This window comes from Danio rerio, chromosome 13 (genome assembly GCF_052040795.2).
Source record: "Danio rerio strain M-AB ecotype USA chromosome 13, GRCz13ab, whole genome shotgun sequence".
Lineage (NCBI taxonomy): Eukaryota > Metazoa > Chordata > Actinopteri > Cypriniformes > Danionidae > Danio > Danio rerio.
Window position 1 is genome coordinate 53,117,761 of NC_141033.1, and position 14,740 is coordinate 53,132,500.

The 14,740-nt window shown below is 37.7% G+C and overlaps 1 protein-coding gene across 5 annotated transcripts in view; it reads right to left on the reverse strand.

The window, feature by feature from the left end:
• mypn (myopalladin) overlaps positions 1-14,740 on the reverse strand; it is a 67,236-nt gene that overhangs the window by 5,823 nt on the left and 46,673 nt on the right. For 4 of the 5 annotated variants that reach the window (NM_001365298.2, NM_001365297.2, XM_087278433.1 and 1 more), the window contains 6 exon segments: positions 832-997; positions 3,166-3,373; positions 6,165-6,291; positions 8,271-8,347; positions 9,062-9,211; positions 11,062-11,283. The exons of the other annotated variant lie outside the window; for it this stretch is intronic. In NM_001365298.2, the coding sequence (NP_001352227.2) occupies positions 832-997; positions 3,166-3,373; positions 6,165-6,291; positions 8,271-8,347; positions 9,062-9,211; positions 11,062-11,283 (950 nt within the window). 5 annotated transcript variants of the gene reach the window in all.

The window sequence follows — 14,740 nt, forward strand, 5'->3', positions numbered from 1 at the left end:
TTTTAACTTAAGAGAAAACGCTCAATTCGCGCCGCGCCATTTGCGCATTAAGCACTATTCGCACTGCGCCATTCGCGTCGCGCCATTCACTTGTATCTCGCCGCAGGATGTCTATTCGCGCGTTTGCATTGACTTAACATGTAAATTCACTTGCGCTTCACGCGCGTTCCGCATCTGGTGTGAACGCAGCATAAGACAGCATACGAGAATCACCCAGATCAACTAAAAAGTGTTTCTGGCCACCCTCCTATACCAAAAGGTCATGCGAGATCTATGGGAGCGAAGCAAACTGATAAGGGCAGGTCATATGATGATGGGTGCATCACAATGAGCTCACTAGTCCAGTAACCATTGCACTTAAGTGCCAAAATATGTCACATTTAGGTGACTTTCCTTAAAACAAGCTAAATAATCTGAAATTAGGAGAAGCATTCATTCATTTTCCTTCAACTTAGTCCCTTATTCATCAGGGCTTGCCACTGTGGAATGAACCGCCAACTATTCCAGCATGTTTTATGCAGTAGATGCCCTTCCAGCTGCAACCCAGTACTGGGAAACACCCATACACAAATTCACACACACACAACCAATTTGGTTCATCAATTCCCCTATAGTGCATGTGTTTGGACTGTGGGGGAAACCGGAGCACCCGACGAAACCCACGCCAACACGGGGAGAACATGCAAACTCCACACAGAAATGTCAACTGACCCAGCCGAGACTCGAACCAGCGACCTTCTTGCTGTGAGGCCACAGTGCTAACCACTGAGCCATCCAATGAATGCTTTTTGCCTGTGTGTAAGTGTGCTGTGGAAAGTGACGCCTCCTCACCTGACTCTGTCTCTGGAGTGTGGGATGGTGTCGTTGTCTTTTTTCCAGTAAATGACGGGTTGTGGCATCCCTGCAACTCTGCACTCCAGCCGCACCGCAGCGCCCTCCGCAATCCCAGTGTTCTGCAATTTCTCCACAAAACGAGGAGCTGCCTTCATCTCCTTCTCTGTGTTATTACAAGCAGACCGAGATTATAACTTAAAGTACACATGAAATCAGAACTAAGCATATTGATTTCGTTAGCTCACGTTGCTAGTTTTGTGCTGAACAATTCATCTGTGCATGTCATTAAGACAAATAAAATAATATGCTCTTGTAATCTTTAATTAAAATCTGAAAATGCACTTCCTGTTTGTTTTCAGTTAAATTTTCAGATTAGGTCTGTCTGAGGTAGTGGGCGGGGCTAACATACTTTACCACGCCCCTCCAGCTGTCAGTTGTGTCAACAAACAGAAAACGTGAGGAGGAGGAGTCTGTTAGGCTGTAACAACCCTTTTCCCCATCTTTCTGAATAAAACGCCTACTTTACTACATCCATTCAGCTTGCAGTAGACAAAGCAAGCCACGCCCACTGCTTTCTCATCGAGTATTCAGTTTCACTAGGAATTGCGTCACAATACGAAAAAAAAAAAAGGATTGCAATTTTCAGTTCCTAGGGACTTTAAGATTACTGTTTAAAATCTAGTACACCAGAATTAATATGTTGTGAGGAAAAAAGATTAAACACATTTTTAATAAACGGGAAAAATCAAGAGAAACATTAAAAAATGTAAAATTCATCTTCTCAGTGTTTGACAAGCAGACCAGGATAAAACATCTCATGCTCATATCTTTGTTCATTTCAAGCTGGAGTTTTTTAAGATCTGATGTGTTCAAGCTTGACTACATTCAACAAAACTAATTCTACAATGTTCCACATTCTAAAAATATATTCAGATTCAGATGGTTGACATTTGGACACCACTTATAGCACTTTTTTATATAGACTTTTCATTGCAATTATTTCCATACTTCTGATTAAGCCTATTACAACAAGTAAGAAAAACATGTTTTTTTCTTAAACAGAAAAGGTTGAACAAAATATGATAAGATGAGAATAAAATGTAAAAAAATGTAATTTAAAATTAAAAGATTCAAGAATCGAAACTCACACAATTGTTAAAAAATCTAAAATAGTTCTTAGCTAAAAATAATTCACTGTGCAGTATGAACACATCAGCAATTGAACACCTACAGTTGAAATCAGAATTATTAGCCAAGCCCCCCTGTTTGTTTGTCCCCCCCCCAATTTCTGTGAAAAAAGATTATTTCAACGCATTTCTAATCATAATAGTTAAAGCTTAAAATAGCTTAAAAATAGCATAAATTGCTTAAAGTTACATTTAAAGGCTTAACTAGGTTAATTAGGTTAACTAGGCAGGTTAGGGTAATAAGGCAAGTTATTGTATACTGATGGTTTGTTCTGTAGACTAAAAAAAAAAAAAATCGCTTAAAGGGGCTAATAATTTTGACCTTAAAATGATTCATAAAAAATTTAAAACTGCTTTTATTCTAGCCAAAATAAAGCAAATCAGACTTTCTCCAGAAGACAAAATATTATCAGATACACTGTGAACATTTCCTTGCTCTGTTAAACATCATTTGGAAAATATTTCAAAAAGAAAAAAAAATCAAATGGGGGCTAATAATTCTGACTTCTACTGTATATAGTCATGCAGTGTGAAAATAACAGCAATCCGACAATTATGAAAATTATGAAATTATCAATTATGAAAACTCGGCCTTAAAGTCTGCATGAACCGGAAGCTGTGACCATTTTTTATTTATTTTTTTTGTAGTATGATAGTGTGATGCAGTTCCTAGAGAATATTAAATAAGAAAACAGTGGGCGTGGCTTGTTAGTTTTACTGCGAGCTGATTGGATGTGGTAAAGTAGGAGTTTCATTCAGAAAGATGGAGAAAGGGGTTTAGGGAAAGTTATTACAGCCTAACAGACTCCTTCTGCTCACCATTTCTGTTTGTTGTCTAAACTGACAGCTAAAGGGGCGTGGTTAAGGTTGGTAGCCACGCCCAATACCCGAGACAGACCTAATCTGAGAATTTAACTGGAAACAAACATTTTCAGATTTTAACTTTAGATTACAAGAGCAAACACTTTTTTTTCTTAATGACAGATGAATTGTTCAGAACAAAACTAGCAATGTGAGCTGACTAAATAAGTTAAACAATATGGTTTGTTTGATTCCATGTGTACTTTAAATGCACCTTGTCTTGTGAAAAGGGTCTATTATGATTCACCAAAGCCTGATATTTTTGAAATGTAAAGAGTCTCACCCACGACTTTGAGCTGGAGGCAGAATGAGCTCTGTCCGGCTTTATTAGAGGCGATGCATGTGTACGTCCCGTCATCCGCTTGCGTCAGAGGGTCAATCACCAGAGAATGGATCCCGTTTTCTCGCACCAGCATCCGGTGAGTTACGTCTGGATAAATAGGCTTCCCGTTCAGAAGCCACATGATCTCCGGATGAGGCAGTCCACTCACCTGAACACACACAACATATCACTGCAACTTCTGCACACGTTCCATAATCCAATGAGTTATGTATTATTAGCCCTCCTGAATTATTAGCTCCCTTGTATATTTTTTTAACCAATTTCTGTTTAATGGAGAGAAGATTTTTGTGCAACACATTTCTAATCGTAATAGTTTTAATAAATTATTTATAATAACTGGTTTATTTTCTCATTGCCATGATGACAGCACATAATAAAATGTAACTGTCAGAACCCGTCTTTGAACTTTGCCCTCTTTCTTTTCTGACAGCGTTTTCTATCTTTCCTTACTGACAACATTCTAATTTGTCTCCAAATTGCTGTGTAACTTCACTCAGCTGATCGCCTTTAACAATTAGTAGCCTCATATGTTACTCCCAGCTGCCTTTCATTTCTGCTAATTGCTGCTCCTATATCTGAGGGTGTTTCGCTTCTCCTTTTGCCAGAGTGTTGGGTTTCTTACAGCCTTCTTGTCGGTCTGTTGTATTATCATTGTGTTCTCTGTCCAGTTCCCTGGAGCCATTCCAGATTTGGTCTGCCCTACTGGAGAGTTGATCTTTTGCGTTGCCATTGCCCTTCTCCTGCATTACCAGGCCTGGACCAAAGACTAACTTTTTTTTTTGATTGAAATTTAGCCCTAATTTAATCCTGATTTTTCTTTTTCATGTGGTGCTACTAAGTTTTGTTGGTATTTTTCCTGTATTGTTGAACATTGCCTGTGGTCCGGTTGTCAGTTTATTTTTTTTATTAATCTCCTCTGGGATCTCAGCTAATGCTGAGTCACTTTCTTTTTGCTTATTTTATTAAAAAAACCCTATTGAATCGAACTCTTCTGCTTTTGGGTCCTTTATACAGACATCCCTGACAGTAACAAGAAGGCTTAACTATGTTAATTAGGGTAAAGTTAGGGTAATTAGGCAAGTCATTGTATAACAATGGTTTGTTCTGGAGACAATCCAAAACTAATATAGCTTAAGGTGCTTAATATTAATGACCTTAAAATGGCTTTAAAAACAATTAAAAACTGCTTTTATTCTAGCCGAAATAAAACAAATAAGACTTTCTCCAGAAGAAAAAATATTATAGGAAATACGGTGAAAAATTCTCAGGCGGGCAAATAATTTTGACTTCAACTGTATATGAATGGCTAGTGATTTTCAGCCACTGATAAACTTCCGGTGAAAGGTTGATGTGGCTATTTTCCATTTGGTTACTTTCACAGTATTGATAATGTAATTCAATTAAAACATGGTCAGTTAAATAGATTTCAGCTTTAGTTTAGTTAAAACGAGTGTTAAAAAAAGTGTAAAATGAGATGAAAGGCTGTTTAAACACAAGTGCCATCAGGGGCAGCAGACGAGCACAGGAACTCTATTAAAAATGAGTGGGCTTATCCACAATTAAACGTTCCTGTGCATTATTATAATAATGATTATATAAGGATTATTCAGCAAGTCAAATAGCACATAAGTAGGCAAATAATATTGATCCCAGCAGTTTTTAATTTTTAAAAAACATTTTTTATTCCAGCCAAACTAAAAGAAACAAGACTTTCTCCATAATATATACAGTTGAAGTCAGAATTATTAGTCCCATTTGAATTTTTTTTCTTCTGTTTAAATTATTTTCTAAATGATGTTTAACAGAGCAAGGAAATTTTCACAGCATGTCTGATGTCTCTGGATAAAGTCTTATTTGTTTTATTTCGGCTAGAATAAAAGCAGTTATTAATTTTTTAAACACCATTTTATGTTCAAAATTATTGGCCCCTTTAAGCTATATTTTTTCTCGACTGTCTACAGAACAAACCATCATTATACAATAACTTGCCTAATTACCCTAACCTGCCTAGTTAACCCAATTAACCTAGTTAAGCCTTTAAATGTCACTTTAAGCTGTATAGAAGTGTCTTGAAGAATATGTAGTCAAATATCATTTACTTTCATCATGACAAAGATAAAATAAATCAGTTATTAGAGATGAGTTATTAAAACTATTATGATTAGAAATGTGTTGAAGAAATCTGCTCTCCGTTAAACAGAAATTGGGTAAAAAATAAACAAGCGGTCTAATAATTCTGACTTCAACTGTATATTCATTCATTCATTTTCCTGTCAACTTAGTCCCTTTATTAATCCGGGGTCACCACAGCGGAATGAACCGCCAACTTATCCAGCACGTTTTTACGCAGCGGATGCCCTTCCAGCCGCAACCCATCACTGGGAAACATCCACAAACACTCATACACTACGGACAATTTAGCCTACCCAATTCACATGTATCACATGTGTTTGGACTGTGGGGGAAACCAGAGCACCCTGAGAAAACCCACGCTAACGCAGGGAGAACATGCAAACTCCACATAGAAATGCCAACTGAGCAGAGGTAGGTAGGCTAAATTGCCTGTAGCGTATGTGTGTGTGTGAGAATGATAGTGTATGGTTTCCCAGTGATGGGTTGCAGCTTGAAGGGCATCCACTGTGTAAAACATATGCTGGATAAGTTGGTGGTTCATTCCGCTGTAACGACCCCTGATTAATAAAGGGACTAAGCCGAAAAGAAAATGAATGAATGAATATTTAAAATATATTATATAAATTATATTTATTTTCTTTTTTTTTTATTTGAGCGTATATAAATGCATAATCATTACACACATTAATATGCAAAAACTATACACCGTAAACACACATACACAAATACAAACTTTTATTTTGGATGTGATTAATTGTAATTGTAACTGCACAGCACTAGATGCTTTGCTTTAGATCACGCAGTACCTTGCAGTCCAGCCTACAGAGGCGTCCCTCATGAGCCAACATGTCTCCTGGAGCCTGCAGGAAGTGCGGACGGAAGAAACGCTCTTGAGTCGGCTCTCCCTCCACTTCCTGTACACGCGCTCGCACCCTGAGGAAATACATGCGGAGGTACAGCAGAAATATAAGATCAAAAGAGCAGCTATCACCTAAAAGTCACCTTTATAAGGGGTTTAAACACAGTTGTGTGGCAGCAGTGTGTGAAAATAACCAGCCTCTAAAGGTAAATAACAATTAATTCTATTTTTATTTGTTAATAATAACAGTTTGATTTTTGTACGTGTCATCAGAGGGGGAAAGCCCCGCCCACTAGTGTCCATCTCTCCCTCATTAGCATAAACAGCAGCCCTGAGTGAGAAGCAGCCGTCTGCCCATTAGCCAAGATAATGTCAGCATAGACTAAGAGGATTATAGATGTGGAGTTTTAGATGAAGCACACAAAAATAATTTATTTAGTTTTATCTGCTATTGATGTCAATGGTGACCGATTTATAACCATTTTTAATTATTAACAACAACTGTTAATTATTGTGAAATGTGTTAATTATTGTGAAATATAAATGAGGGCTCAGTGGTTAGCACTAGAGATCTGCGCGGGACAAAATTTTGAATCCCGCTCTCGCCCGCACCTGCAAGGTTTTAGCCCGAACCCGACCGCTCCCGCTTATATTCATTTGTTGTCCCGCTGCCCGACTCACCCAATTTTCTACCCGCCGCGCCCGATCCCGCTAAAGAGCGGGGGGAGAACAAAACCAAAAACCACCCAGCTATACAGTCCAGACAGCCTATAACAAGCTGTCTGTATAAACACACACACACACACATAAGCACCAAGCACACACACACAGACAAAGCTCTCTCTCTATCATTCGCGCGCGCGCACTAACGCACTAACACACACACACACACACACACACACACACACACACATACATACACACACACACACACACACAAGCACCAAGCACACACACACACAGGCAAAGCTCTCTCTCTCTCTCATTCGCGCGCGTGCACTAACACACACACACACACACACACACACACACACACACACACACACACACACACACACACACACACACACACACACACACACACACACACACACACACACACACACACACACACACACACACACACACACACACACACACAACACACACACACACACACACACAAGCACCAAGCACACACACAGGCAAAGCTCTCTCTCATTCGCGCACACGCGCGTGCACTAACACACACACACACACACACACACATAAGCACCAAGCACACACACAGGCAAACCTCTCTCTCTCTCATTCGCGCGCACGTGCACAAACACACACACACATAAGCACCAAGCACACAACACAGGCAAAGCTCTCTCTCTGTGTCATTCGCGCATGCGCACACACACACACCTCTCATTCGCGCGTGCGCACTCACACACATACACACAAACACAGCAACAAACAAGCTAATTTCATTTACACACATACATACGCGTGCTCGCTCGCTCGGGAGTCGGGAGCGATATTGCTAGACAGCCCGCTCCCGTCCCAAATTAAACCCGTTACCGACGGGCGCTTTATTCGGAAATTTATTCCTGCGCCGCAGAAATCTGGTCAGGTCAGACCTCTAGTTAGCACTGTCACCTCAAAGCAAGAACAACGCTGGTTCGAGTCCCGGCTGGGTCAGTTGGCATTTCTTTGTGGAGTTTGCATGTTCTCCATGTGTTGGTGTGGGTTTCCCCCACAGTCCAAACACATGCGCTATAGGGGAACTGAACATACTAAATTGGCCATAGTGTATGAGTGTGTGTATGAGTGTTTGGCTGGAAGGGAATACACTGCATAAAACATATCCTGGAATAGTTGGTGGTTCATTCCGCTGTGGCAACCCCTGATAAATAGGGGATTAAGCAGAAGGAAAATTAATGAATATAAATGAATCAAATGTCTTCCTTTGTGTTTGACAGAAGAAAGAAACTCATGAAGGGCTGAAAGCACTTGAGGGAGAGTGGATAATGTGTACGTTTTGATTTCTGGGTGAACTATCCCTTCAAACCTGAGCAAAACTCACCTCTGAGAGTGAACCACAGGACGGTTTCGCACAGGTCCCGTCTGGACAATCAAATGGCCAGAGCAGCTTATTCGACCCTGTGGACGTAAAAACAGCTTTCTGCAGGTTTCAAGTCAAATTTAAGACCTTTTTTTAGACCATTTAGAATTAAATTTCATACATACAGAGGGCAAACGCTCTAGTATTTTTATCTAATGGCCAGTAAAAAAGCTCTTTTTTTAAAGACTGTAGCTGCGTCCCAAATGGCACACTATACACTCTGCACTCATGCACTATGTACTTATGCACTTACACACTCAACAGGATAGTATATGTATATAGTGGCGTCCCAAATGGCACACTAATGTTTTTTACTAAGCGGAAATTTAAACCGTTTCCCTGATGACGTTTGACGGTTGCCAAATCAGTGAAATAAACGATCGATTTATCAAATAATACCTGCGTATTGCCGCATTCACCATCGGGAGGCGCTATAATCACTCACGTAGGAGAATTTTGCTTTCACCATCCAAAATAAATAAAGTTATTCAACATGAGCATTCGATAGCTCCGCCCCTTCCGCTACATAAGCAAACCTGTGGTCGTTGAGTGCGTGAAGTGTCCATCATTACACACTTCATTTTAGCAGCTGAATGAGTGCATCATCCGGGTAATTAAAGTGCTCTTATTATTTTTAGAGTTTTCAGTGTGAACACACTACTTACACTATTTATACTACAAAATGGCGTAGAATAGTGTATAAGTATGCGATTTGGGACGCAGCTAGTGTTTCTGATGGTGCTTGTTTTTACCTGTGGATTTGCTGCCATGACTGTATAATTGCCGTCATCATCATTTGTGACGGTTTCTATGTGTAAAGAGCACGTCCCATCTCCCTCTCTGATTTTCCTGTAGTGCTCGTTCTTCTTCAAAATCTGCTTTCCATCCTTAAACCAGTACACCTGGGAGGAAATTACAAAATAAAAGTCCATTAACTGGTTTGGACATACTTATATACTTTTAGCTAAAGAACAAATGATTCACCCTGCTTTGAATTTTTTAAATCTATTTATTAAATATTTCCCACTGCAAGGACATTTTTTACAGTATTTCATATTATATTTTTCCTCTGGTCTTAATTGTTTTAGTTTGACTGGAATAAAAATGGCTTAATACTACTGAATGCTACTGAATAAAGCTTAATACTAGTATCTTGCAAAATAAATAAAAATATTATGTATTGTCATTGTGGCAAAATAAATTGAATTTGTTTTTAGAAATGATATATTAATTATTATATTATTATTTATATAATTATTTAAATTGTATATTATTATTATTATATTAGTTATCATATTATTATATATTATTAATATCTAGCTAACTGTAAGATATTTAAATCACATTTCCTTGTTATAATTCATCTGCAGCAACAACTTGAACCTAAACAAAGACGTGTTTAGACATTTGATGCATCTAATTGTCAGGGTTCTGCCACTCTGGTCTTGTAAATTTTTGTTTTGGTGGCAGAGCTCGGACACTAGCTCTGTCTCGTCCTGTTTCTGTCATTGTGTGTCTCTGTGTGCCGCTTGATGCGGCCGCGCGGGCTCTGTGTGCCTCAGACATGCGCACTCTTGTACTCATGTTTGTGTTTTCGTCTCTCTGCAGTGTGGTGTTTCATTCCCAGCGTCTCAGTCTAGTTGGTTTCAGTTTTGGTCGGCGCTGGGATGAAACATGCACGCTGCGTGTGTGAGTGCACGGCGAGTGTTTTCATTTACCGTGTACTCGTGTCTTTCGTTCAGTCTTCTGTTGGTGTTGTGTTTAGCACGTGGTGCTTGTTTACAGGTGTTATGAACGATTGGTTAACGAGTTCTCTCATTGGCTGCGTGTTCTAGTCTTGTTTTATGTGAGCGCATGGCTTGTGTTGTCTCTTTGTGTCATGCACTCTCCCGTCTATTGTCTTGTCCCGCCCTCCTTGTTAACCCATTATTAGTTAATTATGTTCATCTGTTTGTGTTAATTTCCTACAGATTATTAACCCCTCATGTTTGCTGTCCTGTGCCAGTTCGTCATCACATGTCGTCGTTTGAAGTCTTGTCCTGTCGTGTTTCCAGTCCCGATCCTTGCCAGCCTGCCCAGTCCAGTTTGTTTGTGCATGTATTTGTTTTGTTAATGTTTTCCCTCTCGGGGTAGTTTATTTGCATTTTTTTTTATTTTTTATTATTTAATCAATTCTCCATTTCCCTGCACTTGAGTCCTCGCTCCTTTTTCCCCATTTCCCCTCACCAACCCTGACACTAATAGTATAATAACCACCTCCTGTTAAAGTCTGGCATGAACTGGAAGCTGTGACCATTATTTTGTTCATATTGTGATGCAGTTCCTAGAGAAACTGAATATTGAATGAGCAAACAGTGGGCGTGGCTTGTTTTTTTCTACTGCGAGCTGATTGGATGTAGTAAAGTAGGCGTTTTATTCAGAAAGATGGGGGAAAACGTTTGGGGAGATTTGTTACAGCCTAACAGACTCCTCGTCCTCCTCTCTATTTCTGTTTGCTGACAAACCTGACAGCGGGAGGGGCGTGGTTAAGTATGTTAGCCACGCCCACTACCTCAGACAGACTTAATCTGAGAATTTAACTGAAAACAAACCGGAAGTGCATTTTCATATTTTAATTAAAGATTACAAGGGGAGACAGTTTTTTTGTTTCTTAATGACATGCACAGATGAATTGTTCAGCACAAAACTAGCAATGTGAGCTAACAAAATCGATGTGGTTAGTTCTGATTCCATGTGTACTTTAAAAACTCACTTTAGGAATAGGAATTCCCACAACTTTACATGTGAATGTGACAGGAATCCCTTCCACAGCCCTGAAGTGCTTGAGTTTCTTGTCAAAAATGGGCGCGATGCATTTTCCGGTGGGAATTTCATCATGTTGAACTTCATCGTCCGACTCCTCCACCGGAGTCCTCTCCAAACGAAACTCAATCTCACTCATTAGCCTTTGCTCAAAACTCGACACCTTGTACTCCTACAAAACACACAATTACTATTAATTACATACAATATTGTATATAGTAACACACTGTACATACATTTGTCAAAATTGAACATGCTGTGTAAACATATCTGTCAATAAAACTCTGACTCCGATTAAACTACACTAATTGATTCATGAATGCAGCTTCTGTTTTCATGCATCAAAATAAATAATAGCTCAGTACACTGCAAAAAAAGCTTTCTTACTTACAAGTTTTAGTCTTGTTTCTAGTCCAAATATCTAAAAATATAAATAGTAGCATTTTTCAGACAAGCAAAACATAATGGCTTGTAATAAGAAATAACGAGTCGAAAGTTTTCAGTTAAAAAAGGCTAAATAATCTGCCAATGGGGTAAGAGAAATATTAATTTAAAAAATGAAAAACAAGATTATTTTGCTTACCCCATTGTCAGATTATTTTGCTTATTTTAAAGAAAAACTTTTTTTGGTTGTCTAGAAAATGCTTCTTGGATTCGGACTAGAAACAAGATTAAAACTTTAAGTAAGAAATGCATTTTTTGCAACGTATGTTTCTTCCGCCTCAGAACGCTAGCTCATAGTACAGACATATAATCAAACATTGAAAACAATCTGTCTAAAAATAACAAAAAGCAACTAAACAACGACATACAGTATGATATGTGAGGTTAGAACTTTAAAATATGTATTGTAAGCCAATTGCAATACGAAACAGGCTTTGTGAAGTTAACACAACATTAGTCACACTTTACAATAAGGTTTCATTAGTTAAAGTATTTACTAACAAACTAATTATAAACAATACATGTACAGCATTTATTAATCAGACTTCAACATTTACTGATGCATTATTAACATCCAAATGCATGCTTGTTAACATTAGCTAATGCACTGTGAGTTAACATGAACGGTAACACTTTACAATAAGATTCATTAGTTAATGCATTTACTAACATGAGCTAATCAAGAACAACACATGTACAGCATTTATTAATCATAATTGAACATTTACCAATGCATTATTATCATCCAAGTCCATGCTTGTTAACATTAGTTAATGCACCATGAGATAACATGAACTAACAATGAACTACTGTAATTTCATTAACTAACGTTAACTAACATGAATAAATACTGTAGTAAATGTATTGTTCATTGTTTGTTCATCTTAGTAAATGCATTAATTAACATTAACTAATGAACCTTATTGTAAAGTGTGACCACATGAACTAAAGATGAACAACTGTATTTTTATTAACATTAACTGAAACGAACAAATACTGTAATGAATGTATTGTTCATTGTTTGTTCATGTTAGTAAATCCATAAATTAACATTAACTAATGAACCTTACAGTAAAGCATTACCAGTGTATGTCATAAAAGTTTAATAACTACTAAAAAAAGATGGTCACATGGAAGCTTATTTCTGCTACAGGATAATTATGGCATAATTCAGAATTTTTTTCTTTGTAATTTCAATGAAGAATGAGCTCAAATGTACTTATTTTAGATGCAGATCTGTGAAATTAAATATTTGGCGAGAAAAAAAGTCATTTTGTGGTGTAAAAAAGTAATTCTGACTTGTAAAGTCAAAATTCAGAGAACAAGTCAGAACTGCAGAACATATAAACACACACTTGCAAGAAAAATAACAGATTTGCAAACATGTAAATGTACAAATGTAAGCACAATATATACAATTATATTAGAAGTTTATAACTTGCAATTGTGAAAAACAAAGTATTTTCTTCCATTTTATTTATCTATTTTAAGGCAAAAACAAGCTTCAGTATGTTCTAAGGGTTAGAGGATGAAAAGATGAAAATTGATGAAAATTATTAGCCCCCTAAAGCAATTTTAGTTTTGGATTGTCTACAGAACAAAGCACTGTTATACAATGCAGTTGCGTCTGCAGCCATACAGCTGTACCCAGTATGCGTACCTACCATGAGAGGGCGCGAATTAATGCCGCTTTTTATTTAATTAATTTATTTTAGACATATTTCAAATTAATTATTAAACAGTATACACTACAATATATTGACGAAGCAAGAAAGAATGAGAATAAATAAAGGTGTACGTTTGTGTGTTTTAAAGTGTGTATGGACTTGCATGGCGGGAGATGGGTAAAGAAATCTATTGCTTTAGTTTCGCTGGCGGTTTTTCCGCACACTAAAAATTAAGTAATTTAAAGAGTAAACGCTCTTTAAAACAGCTAAACTAGACATTTGCCAAAAGGCCTAAAACTAATAAGAGAAATATTGCTTCCCCACATGGGGTGGAGACCGCAGTCTCATCAGCATCTGAGTCGGGGTACGTCCAGACCCAGCCTATGTCTGTGCAGCCTACTCGCATGAAACCGCTAACATTCAAGGTGTTTTAAACTATTTTATCTGACAGACTGGCACAAATAAGCAGACATCTTCGTTCTTACAACCAGTTTCTGAGTCCTCTCACCCTTATAAAAGAGTTTGAGACTGGTTTTGAAGCACTTCACCTCAGATGTATCTAGAGCTCGCGTTAACCGAATATTTTCTGTCATTGACCGATTTTTTTTCAGCAGTGTAATACAACAGATACTCTGGATGTATCAGTTATTCTTGTTTATCTAGTTGATAAAAAATTAAATAGATTAGTAAATTAAAATTTAGATACAATGATGTGCTTTCATTTTCTTGATCTCACTCACAGCAATGCCCTTAAATAATGAAGCCTTTGACAGCAAGCATCAGTGTTTTTTGAGATTGAAATAAGAATAAAGGATGATGAGGCAGGGTGGTGCTAGATATGTGCGTACCTTTGAATAAAATCCTGCAGGCGCCCCTGATACAATGACTTGCCTAATTACCCTAACTTTACCCTAATTAACCAAGTTAAGCCTTTAAATGTCACGTTAAGCTGAATACTAGTGTCTTGAAAAATATCTAGTCTGATATTATGTGCAGTCATCATGGCAAGGAAAAAATAAATCAGTTATTAGAGATGAGTTATTAAAACTATTATGATTAGAAATGTGTAGAAAAGGTTATCTCCTTGTTAAAAAGAAACTGCGGTAAAAACTTCAACTCTCTCTATATATACTATACTAAATATACTAAACTAAATGAGTACGATATGACCCCTTTAATTCCTTCCCATTTTAAAAAGTGTCCTGTTCAGCCTTTCTGTCTCAGTAACAGCTCTCCTTTAGTTCTGGGCCATGGCCAAAATCTCTGAATGCTGTCACCTCTATTAATAATACAGAACAGCCCAGGTTATTCCTGTCTCTGTCTAGTCGGATGCTAATGTTTACTCACACACACTGTTTGCATTAACATTTCATTCAGAAAGATGCTGTAGAAACTGTGCTTGTTATGAAAATTAGTCCAAATGTAGACAGTTTAATGTAATGTTCATTGTAATGCCAAAACTTATTAACTCACACTGTAAAAACTATCCAAAAATTAACAGTTATCTGTATTTTGTGA